The sequence below is a fragment of the Mesocricetus auratus genome, unplaced genomic scaffold, assembly GCF_017639785.1.
Source record: "Mesocricetus auratus isolate SY011 unplaced genomic scaffold, BCM_Maur_2.0 Super-Scaffold_100055, whole genome shotgun sequence".
In the NCBI taxonomy this organism is placed as follows: Eukaryota; Metazoa; Chordata; class Mammalia; order Rodentia; family Cricetidae; genus Mesocricetus; species Mesocricetus auratus.
In genome coordinates this window covers 2,720,905-2,739,010 of record NW_024429232.1, presented here as the reverse complement: position 1 = coordinate 2,739,010, position 18,106 = coordinate 2,720,905, and the positions used below count along the sequence as shown (strand labels likewise).

The following is an 18,106-nucleotide window of genomic DNA, read 5'->3' as shown; positions in this document are numbered from 1 at the left end:
TTATCCAAGCCTAAGCTGCCCAACTCACTAGTTCATGGTGCTGTACCCCTTGGCCTTGGTGAATCCCACGGAAATGGCCACCACCAGTGCAGGGAGCCCTAGAAGAGGACCAGAAGAAAGGTGGTCAGTCCTGCCGTACCCTGCCCACATGCGCCAAGGGCCAAGCCGCATGAGGGAAGCCCCAAACGAGGGCATCACTAGGGACAAGGGGCGGACAGGGCAGGGTGATGAGAGCTAAGAGAATGCTGCAGGACTGCAGATCAGAGGATGAGACATTGCCTGTTACCACTCCATCTCACAGAAAGAGGGCATCGTTTTTAGAGCATCCGTCTCAAGTCCTGTGAAAGATACAGGACACTGTTATTGTCCTCTGTATGCTAATGGGCCTGGTTGGGCTGCATTTTCTGGAGATCTTCTAAAGGCTTGGAGGCATGAAGGGAGAAGCCAGGGTGGCAATGGAGACTCTAGGAGTGGCGGGACAAGCAGAGGGCCAGGACAAGAATGCCAAGGACAGAGACAGCCCATCGTCCTACTCAGGCTGCCCGCCCCTGAAACCGCTTACCCCAGCCCACTGCCTGCCCTCTCCCCAGCTGCCCGCCCTCACTCCTGACCCCTAACCCCAGCCCACTGCCTGCCCTCTCCCCAGCTGCCCGCCCTCACTCCTGACCCCTAACCCCAGCCCACTGCCTGCCCTCACCTCCCAGCCCTCTCCCCAGCTGCTGATCTGTACCCCAACAGCCCTAGCCACTGCCCGCCCTCACCTCCCTACCCCAGCTGCCCTGCTCACCCCAGCCCAGGCAGAGAAAGCGCTTGCGGACGAGCCGGCTCCGTAGGCGGCCAGTCACAGCCATGTAGGACTGCCAGGCCTCCGTGAGCACCCAGCAGAAGGACGACAGGAAGAAGAAGTGCAGGAAGGCAGCCACCAGCGTGCACACAACCTGGGCAGGGCCAAGGGGACTGGGCAGGTGCTCACGGGCTCGCACCCATCCCCTCTGTGCATGTGGCAATAGCTGGGAAAAACCCAGGACCCAATGACTTTGAGACCAGCCAAGTTCCTGGGCAGGAAGCAACCTGGTCCCTACCATGAGATGGACCACTGAGCCTAGGCTGGTACAGGTGCTCATCCTCCTCCCCCCAGCTGCCAGAAATCTGGGTCAGGAACCCACTGAGAAGCTCCAGTCAGACCTATCCCTCAGCAGGGATGAAACTGAGGCCTGTGGGTCAGGGGGAGTCACAGGCAAGCCCACTGTGACTATGAGCTTCTGCCACAGCACACAGCAGTGTTTGGGGCTACGTCTTCTCTGTTTCCAACACATCAGGGTGGCCGTTGAAGACCTCTCCCAAAGCCTAGCCTCTGGGTCACATCTGGCAGGACAGGGCGTGGAGAGCATAGGGTGGGAACAAGGGAGAGGCCCTAGGGAAGACAGACAGACAGAGGCGCTCCCACACGAGCTTCCCAGCTCACAGATGGCCAGGGTGGGGGCCATCTTCACCACACTTGAAAACAGGAGGCCATGCAGAGCAGGACAAGAGGCTGCCTACCTTGTTGCGGGTCTGGGTCTGCCCGATGAGGATGAGAGCATTAGAAGAGATGATGGACAGGCAGAAGTTGATGAGGATGACGGACCGCTCTGAGCGAATGTACCTGTGAGGGGTCAGGGCCTGAGGTCAGCACCTAACAGGAGTCAAGGTCATGTGGCCTGTCCAAGAACGAGTGTTCCCCTTCCTCCGAAACTACTGCCTCTATCATTACCATCATCACCACAGTCACTATCACCATCACTGTCATCGCTGTCCCCATCGCTACCACCGCCAGGACCACCTCAATCATCACCGCCACCATCACCGCCAGGACCACCACGATCACCATCATCAACCACAGCACCGCCACCACAATCACAACCATCCCCACGACTGTCACCATCAACACCAGTACTGTGGCCATCACAACCCACAGCCATGGCCACCATCACCGCAATCGCCGCCATTAGTCATCAAAGCCATGAGCCACCACCAGCCAAGGGGTGGCGAGCGCAGAAGGGGCCTCAGGTAGGCTTGAGGCAGGCAGGCAGGGACCTTATCTCCTCTGGTCCCCACTCCCTAACTGGCCATCAGAAGAGTCCCTGTTGGCAGCTCACAGGGCACAGTGATGCCATCAGTGCTCACTAGGGAAGGTGAATGCAGCTCTGAGCTCTGAGCTCTACATGCTGTGAGGTCCTGACGGACTGGTGAGAGGAGGCCTGTGGGAAGCGCTCTGGATGCTCTGTCTTTGGGAAGAACAAAGAGGGCGGCCGATGCTACGGCTGTACAGACTGCCCCTCTCCCGCTGGCCACATTGATCTCTGGCTGCCTGACACCAGGCAGTGACTGGCACATCAGTTTTGATTAATGGCTACCAACACACAGGGTTGAGTCCCGGAACAGCCAGCTGCAGGGGCCAGCCGTCACATGGGTAGTCCTAGAACGGCTCTGTGGACAATGACCTTGAATGGACCTCACTGCAAACTACTGGGTGGGGCTTCCTGGTGAGCAAGGAGAAGCCCTCCCCCAGGCACATGACCATGGTTGCATATACCTACGGTGGGGGCATTGCCCAGACACATTTGTGACCTGAGTGGGCTCCTAATGGTTAGCCATTGAAAGAATTCACACTATACAATCCTCCTATACCTGCCCTTGCCTGGGATTTAACCAGACTGTGTCACTCTACAGACTACATATGGGCAAACAAGGCCTGAGGTGGGATATGGGGGTCCTTGCTGATCCTTGTGGCCTTGGGAGTCCAGTGCAGGAAGTTGTTTCTGACCCCAGGGGGTTTGTCCGTGCAGGTATACAGGGTACACAGGGATAGTGGGTAACCACAGGACTCCAAGTAACCAAAGAATAACGGCTCTGTGTGCCCAGCTGGGCCTGTCAAGAAGTGTATTCAGGTGACAGTAGGAATGATGACCTGTATGCTCAACACCCCTCACCCCCACCCTTCCTCTATGGCCCTAGTGACACAGCAACCAGGAACCTGGAATGGAAACGCGGGCAGCGTGGGGCAGGGCGGGCAGCGTGGGGCAGAGTGGAGGGCACAGGGGAGAAGGGGGGGCTAGATGCCCAGGCTCGAGAGCAGGCACCCACCTCCACACAGACACGTAGATGATGACCAGCATGAGCAGGGTGAGGGAGGACACGCCGCAGCCCACGATGAGAGTCACGGACGGCACGGTTGCCTTATCCATGTTCTGGGGAGCAAGGGAGACCAGGAGTGAGACGGGGCCCACGACTGGAGACCAGGTCTGGCCAAGGCCCCAAGACCTCGTGCCTCCCACCCAGCCCCCTGGGCGTCCCTAAGAGCAGCTCTTGTCCGTTGCTGAGGACAAACCCTCCCCGATGTAATGACAGTCATATGCCACACTGACAATAGCCCTCGCCTCCTCTACGCCACGGCCCCTCAGTTCCATGAGGGCTCACACATCACAGGTAGGGCGAGGGAGGGCCAGATTCAGCCCTGCCTTCATAGTTAGCTCTTGGGCTGTGGTTCTACCCTACCAGCGCCCCAGGATGGTGTCCACCCCCAGATCCCACTATATCTAACTGGGCAGCCAGCCAACACCCCCAACCCCACAGCCATCCACCCCCACATTCTTCCCACGGTTCTATTTCCCACCACTCCGCCCGGGCTCCTCTTTCTGTCTTCTCCTCCGCTCTTGCAAACACCTTGCTTTACCTCCATGCCTTGGCTGCCCCTCCCTGCCGGCCTTGCACAGTACCCAAGTCCACTTCAGAGGCCACGGGGATGCCTTGTTTCTACCTCAGGGTCTTCCCGCCTGCAATCTCCTTTCCCAAAACTCGCCCCCCCACCTCCACAAGTCTAGGGCCTTGGCCATCCCTTTGCAGGGCAGGGCCCATAGACCCCACCATTCTCTACCACATGCCCAGCACAACCCAGAGACAGCAGGCTGGCCCTGCTCACACATGGGAATTTTCACTGGAATGATGGCACAGACCACGGCTCACACCATAAGCCACGCACTGCCCCAGGCCACAGGTCACGGGGCACTGGAGGAACCTCTGCACCACCCCCATCTCCTGCCACCTTCCTTTCCCTCTTCCAAAATGAAAAGAGGCCTGAGGTGGCCTAATTAGACTACCCACAGGGTGACATAGGCCACACGCTCAGCACATCCACAGACACCCACCTACCCAATATATATACAGGCACACACACACACACACACACACACACACACACACACACACACACACACACTCCTGGCACAAGCAGGTAAACCTGTGCTGCCTACCATGAGTTGCCCTGGCCCTAACGCCAAGCCTGCTCTTTGTATATGCTGGGCACCTACGCTCCAGCCAAGCCTGCTCGGGAGATAGGCTCAGCTCCGGCTGTGTGAAGCAGCAGGCCCTCGAATTACCCTAGGCCTCTGGGCCTTGCAGGAGACGTGGGTGACCAGCTGTGTGTCTCTAGCCACAACTGTGAAGGGCAAGTGTGCATAGCACCACCTCCGCTACAGTGTACCGCGGGGCATCTTCTCCCAGACCTGAGTCCTCCAGGACCAAGTCCTCTCATTCTTAGCTTTAACAATGGAGAGCCCGGATCCAAACTGAGAGGACGCCAGGTGACAGGGACAGGTGGGGGGAGTGTTTGGCAAATATTCCAGAGCTCTGGGAAGGTCACAGCCAACTGAGCAAGTGGCTCACACCCGTGCCATGGCGGGCTCCACTTTCGACCTCTATGGCCATCTGCCTTTGCTGCCCTCATTAGGTCTGGCAGCTGCCAGACACCCCTAGCCCACTTGCTCCTCCCAATTGGCTCAGGATCACTCATGACAGCCTCAGCTCCGCACGCTATGGGGGCAGGGGGCATCGAAATGTCAGGTCTTATTAGAAGGGTCAGACTGGAGACCCCAAGGACAAGAAATAGGCCCCAAAATCCTAGAGGAGACAGGACCAAGCTGGCCCACTGTGAGGGAGCAGCTCCAACGCCAAGTTCAGCATGCCCCAGGGCTTTTGCATGGACTGTTCCCATCACCCATCATCACCGTCCCTCTGACCTTCATGTGACTGGCTCTCCTCCTAGCTGAGAAGTCACCATCTAGAAACCCTGAGAACATTCCGTCTGAACCAGCCTCTGCTTCTCTGCCTCACGCTCTCCCTCGAGCACTCTGGATCCAGCCTGCCTGCACACAGTGGCTGCCAATTTGCACCCCACGAGTTCTCAAACTCCGAGTCTCCATGTGGTCTGTGCACCTCCTAAATAAGCCAAACTGGCTTCCTCCTGCTCTGCTCTGCTGCTACCTACAGCTCCCAAGAACTCACAAGCAAACCCCACTCACCATGCACACACACTGAGTCTTGGTCCCACCTATAGTCCCACTCTGCTTCCTAACCTGGGGCACACTCTGAGTACTGATACCAGCTAAGCACTGAGCCTTGATCCTTGTTACAGGCTGAGCCGCAATCCTGGCCCTCCTCACACACCGGGCCCTGATCCTGCTCATGCCGTGAACCGTGACCCAACTCATACTCTGAGTGTTGACACTCTGATACCTGACCCTGCCACATCTGGGCCCTGACTCTACCCACACACCTGCTGTCATCATGCTGAGCCCTGAGCTGGGTCACATGCCGACGCCAACCCTGGCTACTTACACACAGGACTACAGCCTCGTCTGCCACCAGCTAAGTCTGAGGCATGTCGCAGAAGCAGCGACATCAACAGCTGGCCTCACATTGTGTTTACTACGGCCAGGTTGTGTCGGGCACCATAAACACACCGCCTAGTCCAGCCACAGAGCTCGGGCAGGTGGTGCCGCCCACTCGCAGGTGTGACTCAGAGCAGTTACTCACCTCACGCAGCCGCAGCCCGGCAGCATCTGCGCCCACGCCCTGGCTCGTGGCCATGCCCAGCTCCCAGGTCTGTCTCCCCCACAGCGTGCCTTGACCAGTTTGCAAGCCCAGCTTCGGGTGACACGCACTCCGCCTCTTTAGGTGAGAGTCCCCTGAGCCACCGTCCAGCCCTGTCGGCCAGGGACAGGACCCCCTGACCCTCTCTGCAGCCCCATAACTCAGCCCTGACCACCTCTCTGCAGCTGGCCAGGTTGTCCTTTACTTGTTCCTGCCGGGATTCCAGGTCTCCATTGCTGGTGTCTGTCCAGTCCATCCTGTCTTTCCTTGGTTGCTATGAAGCTAACTGACCCCCATTGTCTCTCCTGTCCTGGCCCCATGCCTCTCTCACCCCTCCATATATCTGTTATCTCTATGCCTTTCTCAACAAAATGGGATGGCGTCACCTCTTACCCCAAGCTAGGCTGGTGCACCCCTCAGGACCTCACTCCAAAGCTCCTCTTTACGGGATCCTTCTAGATGCTGTCTTTGGGGAGGGAGGCTGCTGGCTGCTTCTGCTCCCCCCACCCCAGCCTCCTCGCCTCCTGTGTGGTTACTCGGCCATTTGAGCACATGACCCACTTCTGGAGGGCACCACCAGGGCCTGCCTAAGCCCCCAGCCCTGGGCACTCAAACGTCAGCAGGGACCAGGCTAGCCCGCTAGAGACCAGGAGCGCCTTGACAGGAGCCTCTCTGAAGTTCTGGTCTCTCTCCCCTCGCGTCCTAAGTGGGGTCCCAACCTTAGGGCAGCCAGTATGGGTCAGGTGGGGAGGAGAGAGACCAAGATTGGTTCTGGGAGGAGGTAAGCAGAGGGTGGTCCCCCACCCCCCATCCCCTCCTCAAGCCCCACGCTGAAGCAGCACAGGCTGTGTTTAGGGGAGTCCTGCCGTTGGGCAGGTCTGATCCTATCCCATCAAACTGCGAGGGAAAAGGCCCCAGGAGGTGCCACCTGGCTCTGAACTCAGTTGCTACTGCCTTATCTGGACCACAGAGGCAGGGAGCTCTGAAAAGACACCCTGCAGAGACACTGTTCTGTGACCTAGGCTGATACTGGAAGTCCTGGGGCATCCTTCAATGCCTGCCACACCAAGCTGAGGTGGGGCCGTCCATCTGCCCCTCCCCCTAAGGGTGGCCTCATTCTCCCTATTCCAGGCAACTGTCAGGATGGTCAGTTCTATCTTTGAGCCACCACACCCAAACACTCTGCTCTCTCCAGCACAGGGACATCCCACCGGCTATGGCCACTCCAGGGGTCCGGCTCACAGCAATGGAGCTTCCCTAAGGGGAAAGGACTGAGACAGAAGGCCAGCCCAGAATCATGTTGCATGTAGGGAGCAAGCCCATTTCTCCAGTCTACAATTGTGACCTGGGCTAGGGGAGAGGGAGTGGGGGCATGGCCTCTGCCACCCGCCTGCTCTGGCTCTGCTTCATGTCCTAAGGTACAGCAGCACAGGAGACTAGGCTGGACCTGTGTTGCCCAGGCCAGCCTCCAGGAGCCCTGGAATGGCCATGCAGTGGCCATCTACACAGATGCCACCGCCTGCAGGGAGTTTCTAGTGTGGTCCCAGCCACTGCCCTTACCTTGCCCACAGACCTGCCAACACAGGCAGTCCCACTGAAGGAGCTGCCCTGTTGGAGGTCACACGGGGCCAGTACCAAGAGCCCAGATTCCATGACTGCCAAAAGGAGGTTGGTAGTTAACAAATGAGAAGCTTCTGGTTCTGCCCCCACCTCCCATTGAGACCCCAGCAGACACAGTGCCTTCCCTACTTTCCAGAGAATAAGGGGGTGGCCAAGCATTTTGAGGTCCTGAGTTTCATCTACATGGAGTTTGGACGCTGAGAGGGGCCAAGATCTTTCTGCCCACATCCAGGAGAGCCAAGTCCTGTCCCCAGAGTCTTCCACAAGAGGGTTGGGCTGGGGACCAGAGCTCAGACCCTGGCTCTTCCCTTCTTGGGCCAGTCTGGCCCAGGGACTCTGCAACTCCAGCCGATACCCCCACTCTCCTGGTGCTGAGGACAGGAAAACCCACCAGTCTAGAGGGCTCGGCCAGCACCCAGGGCCCCAGGCAGCAAGTTGGCCTGAGATGCTGTCACCATAGAAACCAGCAGCCCCCACAAGAATCACAGGAACAAAAAGGGAGGCCCCTGAGACCATGGGGCCTGTCTAGGGACTTGGGCCAGGCCCAACAGTCTCAGCCACCCCCAGAACCCTGCCTGGGGACACAGCCACCTCCGCAGCCCAAGCTCCACTGGGGCGGGGGCAGGCAGAAGAGCTGTGAGAAGGAGCTCCTCTTCCCCCTGTTCTCTGGCAAGTCAAGCAAGGGGGTCCACGGGCCCGCCTCCCAGCCCCAGTTCTGAGGTCTCCAAGGCCCCAGGCCTCCAAGGAGAGTGGAGACAGGACCCACTTGGCAGTCACTTCCTGGGGGTCTCTAACTCCACACCTCCAACCCCAGGCTCCCACTCACCCTCTCCAGGACTTCAACACCGTGGCTGCCCGGCGCTGGGACCCCCGGGGGGCCGGGCCCTGCTCCTCCTGCCCGCCCGCACGCACGCACGCACGTTCCCACCCGCGCCCCTTGCCCCCCGCCGCCCGGGTCTCACCGCGTCGGCGCTGAGCTGGGCTAAGATGGCGAAGGTGGAGAGCCGGTCACACAGGCAGCGCGTCCGGAGGGCGTCGAGGGGCACTGTGCGGCAACCGCGCCAAGACCAGGGCCCGAGCTGCGGGGGGGCGGAGGAGGAGGGTCTGCGGGCGGCGGGACGGGAGACAGCGTCAGCGGCGGCGCGCGGGCCCCGCGCCCTCCCGGCCCGGCCCGGCCCGCACCTGTGCCCGCCGCGCGCCCACCCCGCCGCCGCCGCCGCCGGGACCCGCCGCCCCGGCGCCCATGGCCGCGCTCTGCACCGCCTGCCGCGCGCTGGAGACGCGGAGCGCGGGCCGCGGGAGCGCGGGCCGCGGGAGCGGCGGGAGGGAGGCGGGAGCTGGCCCGGGGCCCGCCCGCCCCGCCCGCCTGCTTGCCCGACTGCGAGACCGCGCGAGCCCGAGGCCCTGGCGCGGGGGCGCGCGCGAGGCCGCCCCGGAGCACCCCAACCCCACAGCCCAGGGCTCTTCGGAGCCGGTGACCTTGGGAGGGCTCCATCCCGCGCGGCAGCCTCCTCCAGGCCTGGCCGCCAGGGGTGTCGGCCGCTCCAGTCCCGGACTAGCGCAGCTCTCCCTGCAGGGAGCCGGCCAGCCGCTGGAAACTTCCCTCTGTGCGCTGACCCTGATCCCTGCTGCTGCCTCCAGGCCTCCACTGGCCCCATTTCAGTAAAGCAAAGTGCTAGCTATGTTCTGGGAGCGCCAGGATCTGAAGGGTTCCGGCAAATACCCCCTCCTCCCCTTTCTGCCGCCACTGAACCACATCCCCTGGGGCCTACCAGTCAGACACTCTGACCAGAAAGTTGCCAGCTCCTATTATTCAACCCCTCACCCTGGAGCTGAGCTTGCCTTGCAGGAACTGCCAGGAGGCACCTTTCTGGGACTCAGTTCTGTTCCTGTCCCAGAAGCATCCCAGGTGGGAGTGGTCTCTCGAACCCAGGGCTAGAAAGGCTTCACCCCTTCCCAGCCCAAGGCTTTGGGAGGACAGCCAGAGGTCCTCTCTGCACCCAGGAAGCCTTGGGGCTGTAGCTTCATCCCAAGCCAGGACCATAGCCTGGGGCCTCTTCCAGGCCACCTCTACAGGCAGTGCCGGTGGACAAGAGTGTGCCCGCCTGTCTACACTGTAGGCAGGTTTTCGTTCTCGTCTGGCTTCTTTCCTTGGTGGTACTGGAGAGCCGCCCTGTGCTGTGCGTACAGCCAGACCAACACATAGCCCTGACCCATGCACATGCATGCTAAGATCGGAGAGACTAGTGGGATGCCTGGATCTCAACAGTACCTCAGCTGCTTCCTACTTGTAGGAGCCTCGGCTTCCCTATCTCTGCACAACGCAGTGCCTGGCTGAAATGCTGCCCTGCCAGCTCCAGCTGTCAGGAACCCTGAGTCTTCCTTTAATTCCCGAGACTCCTTACTTCCCTCCCCCGTTCTCAGCAACCCAGTGAGTCAGGACCAGGGAGACAGGACCCTTAGCATCTGCGTCTTCCTCAGGGTCCCTCTGTCCCTCAGAAAGAATTACCCCAGAGAAGCCTGGCTCGGGGCTTCAGCATTGTTCTGAGCTGGGTGAGCTCCCCTCCATCCCTAACCCTGTTAGCTCACTCTGAAGTGCAGTATAAATCAAGCTACCAGGTCCCTGGCCCATGGATGCCAGGGTTTGAGGCCCAGGCTCTGCCAAAAGGGCCCTGTTTTTCTGCAGAAAGAGAAAGAATGCAAAGTAGAAATGGGCCAAGGAAAGGTTCTTCTCTTGCAGGATCTTTGCTTTCAGGAAAGCCTTTGAGCCCTGAGGCCCAGTCCCATAAGAACTCTGCAGGCCCTCAAAGAACGACCACAGTACCAACTCCAAGAACAAGCCTACTTCTCAGAAATCCTTTCCCCTAGCCTGTCACCCTGACATAGCTAGCACTATACATCCTGAGAATCGCCCAGGGCAAAACCACATTTTTTTCACCAAAGAAAACTACAGGTCCTACTGGGAAGGAGCTAAGATACAAGGGGGGCAGGGAAGGGAATGTGGGGTCCACAGAAAGATCCCTGCTCTGAACAGTACCTCAGATTCTGCACTATGCCCAGAGGTTGCTAAGATCACACTTGTGTACCAGACATGCCTCTGGCTATCTCCCAGTCATGCCCAGTCCAGGTCAGGAGCCATGGAGGCCTGACTGACTACCCTCCCTCAAGGTCAGAGGTGGAACAGGGACAGTCCCACGCCACAAACAACACATCAGACAGACTAGCAAAGCCATCAGCATGTTCGCATCCCAAGAAAGCCCTGTGTTCTGGGCCTGCATGCTCCCACTGACCTGTTCATGTTATGGCTACTCTCTAGAATATACACAGAGCTCTCAGCTATCCTACCTGCCTGTTGGTTGCTGGGAAGGCTTCAGGGGACAGCACCCTGAGGCAGAGTGGGGGGAGCTGGGCTGGCAGCCTGGCAGTTTTCCAGAAGCCCAAGTCGGGTCCACAGGGCGCCAGGCTGACAGCTGCTGGTCACCACCTGGGAGTCCGCCAGCCTGAGAGCCTGTGCTGTCCAGGACCTCTGCTGCTGTATCAATTAGCTTAGCCTTCCAGGGCAAGGGAGGAACGGCTGCCGCCTTACCCAGCTGAGAATCACCAGGGCCAGACTCTCCAGTCCCAGGCTGCGGAGAGCAGAGAGGGCACCTGTGTGGACCCAGAGAACCAGCCAGCCAGCCAGCCAGACAGCCAGCCAGGGCAGAGCTAGCTTCTGTAAGCTGCCCAGACTGCCATACGGGCCCGCCTCTGCCTGCCCACCCCTCCAGTCAAGTGCCACGTGTGTTAGGAGTATCGTGGGCACCCCACGTGCAGCCCAGGGACAGGTCCTCTCCTCACCTCCCTCCCCGGCTTCCGCTCTGCTCTGAGTCTGTGTGTTTCATCTTCCAGTCTCTGCCACAGGCTCGGGTCAGCTTTGTAGACACCAAAAGGAGGCTGTGAGGGTGCAGCTGACCGCACAGCCTAGATTCCAGCTCTCCTCTGCTGCTGTCCCTGGCCGTCCCCATCTGAACCCTGGCTGAATGCAGATCTCATCGGGCCCTTTCGGCAAGCCTGTTATCCTACCTGATCCCAGGCCAGGAGGTGAGCTCAGTCCGAGAAACCATGGACCTCAGCCATCTCAACACAAGGATGGAGGTTGCTGTGGTGGGTGGACACTATTGTGTACCTTTGACACCCACCTGTTGAAGGGGGGGAGGAAACCTTCAGCCTTCCTTCCGTAAAATTTTAGCAAGCAGATTCTTATACCCAGGTCCTCATTCCTAATATCTGGAAGTTCTTCCCCAAGTCTGACTGAAAGCCATCCTGCTGCAGGGCTGTCTATTCTCAGCTGCAGCACACACAGGCATCCCTTTCTTGCTTGCTGTTCCCACTGCTGCCACCTCTCCTCTGAGCCTCAGAAATGTGATCTGGGTCATCCAGCCCTGTCCTGAACTGGAACTAAGGAATCTGGATTAGTCATACCTGCCCCCATGCCCTAGCAACAGGTCCAGGGCTAGAGACGGAGCTGGTCCAATGGCCCCTTTCTGAACACAGAGCAGCAAAGGTGTGGGTCATAATAAGGAGCCCTTTGGCGAGTAAGTGGAGACCTGCAACCCTCAGACGGGGTCCAGGAGAGGGTCTGGACACTGCCCACTGCTCCCTATCATGGAAATTGTGTTTAGCCCCTGCCCAGCGATGCCCACGTCAGCACACATGCTGACACAATTTTCTGTCCCATCACTCCGCTTCTGACGATCCCCTGGTCTAATTTAACTCCCTCTACCCCAAGCACAGGTCCTGACAGGCCACACTCACCCACTGCCTTACAGGCACATCTGCAGAGCAGGACACCCAGGACAGACCCCAGGCCAGGCAGGCAGGCAGGAAGAATCAAGGCTCTGTGCACAGCACTAACGTATCCCATCTGTGGGAAATGTGTCCGCTTCCTCACCCCTGCCCTGCCTGCCCCTGCCGTAGCTCCCCTGCCCCAGCCGCCTCTGTCAAGGTGGCTGCCTCCTGATAGCTAGCCTCCTCCGCGTGGCAACCTGCTGGGATCTGCCACCCCACACCATTCATCCTCTGCTAAAGAAATTCCCAGGCTCCCTCCTCACACAAATCCAAGGCCATGCTGCTCCCCACAGTACTACGGGACCACTGGGGACTGGTCCCAATCTCCAGACCACAGCCACACTCCAGCCAGAAACCTTAGCTCCCTGTAGCTCTCCCTAACCCTGGGAGCAGTCACAACTCCTAATGTAGCCTCCAAGACAGTGCAGCCCCCAACTTCATTTTACCCTCAGCTCCGAGAGCAGGGTCACAACCTGGTCTCGGGGACAGTAGCCCAGGAAGGCATTGCCAGCTGGCTACCTAGCAACCGCCTACAGGCACCTCCAGTAGTCCCCAAAAGAGGTGGACACAAGAAGTTTGGAAGGCCCGCCCTGCAGCTGGCTACACATTCAGCTTCTGGTCCTGTTCGCTTGGTTCCTGCCAGGCCAGGGCAGCCGTAGAAGGAAGGCGTGAACAGAGTCCTGACCTTACCCTACTTACATCTCTACTGCCTGCTGGGCAGTGACTATGCAGTCACCTGTACTTGTGCAGAGAAGGGCAGAGCCTGCAGGGCCTGTGTGCTCGAGGAACATGAAGGGACAGTGTGCAGAGAGTGCACGGAGCCCACCTCCCACCCGCCGAGCAAGCCCACGAGCGGGTGCTATTATAGGACTGTGCCTGCCGGGGTCCCCTCGGATCTGATGGGCTAATTCACACCCCAGTATGAATGACTCATAGGGTATCCACCCACACAGTATAAAACAGCCAGGAGTGGGCACAGCGCACCCCAGTGGGGGATCTTAGGTTCTGGATGGGGTGGGGCCGGAGCCTCTGCAGTTGAGGGGTTCCCAACTGTGCCTTAGTGATCCTTCGTGAGCCAGCCTCGACCTGCACCCCAGGAATCAACTCCCAGGTCCATCTCCACCCCAGGACCCAGCCTGTTTAGCCACACCTCCGCCATCAGAGCGCCTACTCCCCTGTCTCACCTGACTTCTCACTCCGCATCAACGCAGATGCCACTGCCTCCAGAAGGCCTACTCGAGTGCCCAGGCTCTCATCTGCTCTTCCTGTGAGGGCCAGACCCGTGTCCAGACCTCTGGACCACCCCACCATGCAGCCGGGCTAGCGCCCCTCCTGGCCTGCTCCCGAGACTCTAATCCTCCGAATACCTGCAGCCTGGTGCCACGTGAGTCCCTCTTTGCACCTCGGGTGTGTGCTTGGCCTTTGAGGGTTCTCATGTTCCCACCACCCAGACACAGATCTCTTCTCTCCCATCTGGCGCCAGACACTCTGCACTGGGGCTTCTGGTCTCAGACCGTGCCCCCTCTATGCCGAGTGGCTCCTATCTGGTTACCCAGGCAGAGCATATAGGTCACGGCTGTTTGTGGGACAGAGTGGGGAATCTGAGGATAAAGGACACTGGCCCCACAGCCTGTCAAAAATAACCTGGCCTGGGGACAGGGTCCGGCTTTGCCTGACTCAGGAAGGTACTTGAAACCCTCCCTACACCCCTACCCTCTCCTAGGCACCTGTCTATGGTTCTACAGACGCATCATCCGGGCCTGTCAAGAGACCTCTGCCCAGACTCCACAGCCCTCATGCTCTAGCGTTTTGATGCCTGCCGAGCTAGACCCTTGCTGAGCACTGGGCACTCCTGGTATTCTCCCTAACCCAAGATGATGCCCACCTCACACCCACCCTAGCCAGTCTAGCCTCATCTCCAAGACATCTTCCCAGATGTCCATGGGTAAGCCTTCCTCGCTTGCTGCCCTACCATACCTGTCATACGGTCACTGTGGCCTGACTCGTGACCTGTGCCATAGGGGAAGGGAGACGACGAACACAGGGGACCTGTAAATCTTTCCACAGCCATCTTCCTCCCACAAGACCTATGCCCACCACTGTCACCCTCAGAACTGCCACCAAGACATTAAACAAATGAAGACCAGTGACATCTGCAGTCAGATTTTACCCCTAGCCACCGTCCCGGCCCCAGCATACTCCCACTTCCTCCACCGCTGCGTCCACGTTTACCAAAGCTACTGCTATATCACCACTGCCGTGTCAATACCACCACCTCCATGGCCGCTGCCACCATCCCTGCCACTTCCATAGCTTCCGCCATATCATCATCACCACCATGGCCACCACGGCCACGATGTCACCACCACCACCTGCACAACATCCACTGCGCCGCTGATACCCCCTCCACGGTCACCACCACCACCATGCCTTCAAAGCTACGGCCACACCGTGACCCCACAGCCACATCGTGACCCACAGCCACTGCCACATCGTGACCCACAGCCACTGCCACATCGTGACCCACAGCCACATCGTGACCCACAGCCACTGCCACATCGTGACCCACAGCCACATCGTGACCCACAGCCACTGCCACATCGTGACCCCCAGCCACATCGTGACCCACAGCCACGGCCACTACCATGTTGCCCACACCTGCTCTGTGGCCACTACCATGGAGCAACCATCGCCCCCCATGGCCAGCCCCATGTGCCAACACCACTTCTATGACCGCCACCACATCTCTGACATCGTCAGCACCACCACCACTGCCGTCATCACCAGCAGAGGCACTGCTGCCGCCATTACCCCTCATGACGTTGTTAACACATCACTCCCATCCACAAGGCTATTGTGAACGATGGTGCAACGCGCACCAGCAGCAGCGGCCCCAGTTTCTCCAGCAGCAGCAGCACGGGCCACAGAGCCGTGACCACTACCACCCTGTCATCAGCACCTCTCTCACCACTCCCCCCCCCACTGTTCCTACTCAGTGCACTGACTCCAACAGCGCCATTCAGCCCCATCATTACAGACATTTACACAACCTTCCTCCCTCACCACCACATCCCCAGGCCTGTGCCAGCATCACCCGTACCAGCATCAGCAGCATCACCAAGTCTACCAGTGAAGTCAGCGGTGAGCATCACCGGGGCTGAGGCCATCTGCACCAGCCGAAGATCCGTAGCGTGGCAGCACCATCTTGTCCAATGTGTCCTCCTTCATAGGGACCAGTGACCGCCTGCTCACCATGGGCATGTTACTGCCCTGCCAGCAACATCAGCCTGTCCCCAGGACGGACACCGTCCCCAGGATTCATCAGTCTTCTTCACATACGGATGGACCCTCTCCCGGGAGCCCAATAGGCCAGGGCAGTAAGAACAGACAGCCCACTAACCTGCACTCTGCCTTTGTCCCTACAACCCTCCTTCCTGCACCTCACTGCTCACCTGGTCCAGCAGACCTGGCCACTCCATCATCCCACTCTCCCAGACAAGGGCCAGGAGCAGCTTCCCAACCACTCAAGCCTCCCAGCTCACTGGAAAGTCCTCCCCTCGCATCTGCAATCTGAGAACCGGACCCACACAAATTCTTCCTCTGCTAGATTATTTCTGAGGACAGACAGCATAGTCTCCACATCAAAAAAGAGGTATGGGGATTACAGGAAGGGGCCTCCAGGCACGGACAGCTGTTTACCTGCCTCTGTGTCCTCTGTCCTACTCACTGCAACTCCAGTTACACTCTGCTCGGTCTCTGCACACCTGCACTGTGGCCCTGAGCTCCCACATCCTCCTGCCAAGGAGCACTCCAGCCAGCATGGAGTGCTGTGAGGTGGCACTGCATCTATGTGGCTTACTATTGACCCCTGGGATGCCATCCTTAAATTCAGTGCATTGCCAACCATGACACCAGCCCATTTCACAGATGTAGAAACTAAGGCTCAACATGATGGAAATGTGCCCACGTAACCAGGTGGTCCGACAAAGGCCTCTGTTCAGGTACAGGCCAAGGTCCACTTGTAGTGGGCATTATGAGACCACATGCCTACTGGATCAGCCTCGGGAGTGGACGGAGACATTGCAGACAACAGCTCAGAAACCGGGATAAGCTGGGGACCTGCAGAGGAAATGGCTCCCTGGAGTGGCAAAGGAAGGTGGGGAAGCCCCGCTGCTCTGCCCCAACTCAACCCCTCAGCCATGTTTTAAGGGAGGCAACTGTAAGCTGAGCGTCAGACCCCCTCTGAGCCAAGTCTGCACAGAGAAACCCTGTCTCAAAAAAGACACTGACCGACCAACCGAATAAACAAGAAGAGGGGCAGATTCTGAAAATGTATGCCTTTGGCAGTGTGTCCAGAGACGGTCCGTGAAGCGGTCCTGGGCTCGCCGGGAGCCTTCGCGCCTTTAGCTAGGCTCTTTGGCTGTGAACCTGGCTGACAAAGGACGGTGTGTGAGAAGCTCTTTGAGGGAAACGGGTGGACCTAGTGGACTTGGCAGTCCACCCAGGAAAGGACCCCGAGTTTGGAAAGGAACACGTTGCGGGGAGGGACGGCTCTCAATGCCTGAGGCCGAAGCCCTGGCCTTCCTGCGTTGGGGAAGCAGAGCTCAGTTGCTGTGACCCTCCCATCACTGTGGCCACCTGCCCACCTGCCAGAGGAGCCATGTGCTCTCTCTGCCCGCTTCCTCAGCACCTGCTTGTCCTGTGTCTCATCCTCCACTCAGTTATTCACCCCGTTGCCCCACAGCCCACACCCCGCTCCCCCCCCCCACTCCCGAACACTGTTCACTCTGCTCAGCACTGCCTACCATGACCTACTCACCCACCCAGCCCTGCCTCCTGCTGCCTGGTCCCACTGCAAATAATTCCTCATCCTACCAGGTGGCAGGAGACTCTGGGAATACAAATGTCACTGCCACTGTCCCCCTCAGTGGAGACGCACAAAACTCGGGCTCTGTGGGGACGCAGCACGGGTAGTACACTATAGCAAGGGTCACCTCTACCTCCTCAGTTCTTACCCCAGGCTCTCGCAGTCACTGGCCATGCTTCTGTGGGTGTAAAGAGACAGCGCTCGAGAACCCTGCTGCCAACTTAGATTTCAAGACCCAGATCCAGGGACACGGGTGGCAGACATTGCATGAAGGACCAGGGTCACATCAGCGGCTCTGAACACACGTTTAAGGAGCCTAGACAGGCATCTCCAATGTGGACACCACCAGAGGCAGTGCAGGTATGTGGGTTCCCGGAGGAAAGGCAGGAAAAGCACCTACACTGTAGGAGGAAGCCTCCGGCCTGTTCTCTGCCTGAAAGAGTCACACTATCAACGCCACACGTGACTGGAAGAGAGGGCAACCCTCCAAGCATGTGGCGTACACGGAATGAATGCGAACAAACAGTGGTTCCATCAGAGGCAAGGAGCGGGGCTCAGCCTAGGAGCCAGATCAGGGGTCAGCACGTGATGAGGTCAGCATCCAGTGTGTTACCATGGCCAGAGCTCAGTGTGTGCCCAGGATGAGGTCTCGGTGAGTGAAAGGCTTCAGTGTGTGACAAGGGCCAGCATTCAGTGTGTGAGCCAGATCACGGGTCAATGTATGAGCAGGATCAAGGATCAGTTTGTGTGAAGAATTAGGGCTAAGTGCGTGACCAGGGTCAAGGCTCGTTTTGTGATGAGAGTCAGCATTTAGTGTCTGGGCAGGATTGGGGCTCAATGTGTGACCAGAGTCTGAACAAGGTTAACCTGTGACCATGAGGA

At 58.8% G+C, this 18,106-nt stretch overlaps 1 protein-coding gene across 12 annotated transcripts in view; it reads right to left on the bottom strand.

Annotated features, from left to right (window-relative positions):
- Adgrb1 (adhesion G protein-coupled receptor B1) overlaps positions 1-18,106 on the bottom strand; it is a 70,356-nt gene that overhangs the window by 15,786 nt on the left and 36,464 nt on the right. For 6 of the 12 annotated variants that reach the window (XM_040736451.1, XM_040736453.1, XM_040736452.1 and 3 more), the window contains exons 18-22: positions 8,493-8,634; positions 3,127-3,230; positions 1,543-1,645; positions 788-1,010; positions 29-98 (exon numbers count right to left, since the gene is read on the bottom strand). In XM_040736451.1, the coding sequence (XP_040592385.1) occupies positions 29-98; positions 788-1,010; positions 1,543-1,645; positions 3,127-3,230; positions 8,493-8,634 (642 nt within the window). The remainder of the gene's footprint in view (positions 1-28; positions 99-787; positions 1,011-1,542; positions 1,646-3,126; positions 3,231-8,492; positions 8,635-18,106) is intronic. The other 6 variants (XM_040736454.1, XM_040736457.1, XM_040736458.1 and 3 more) reach the window with 1 other exon arrangement.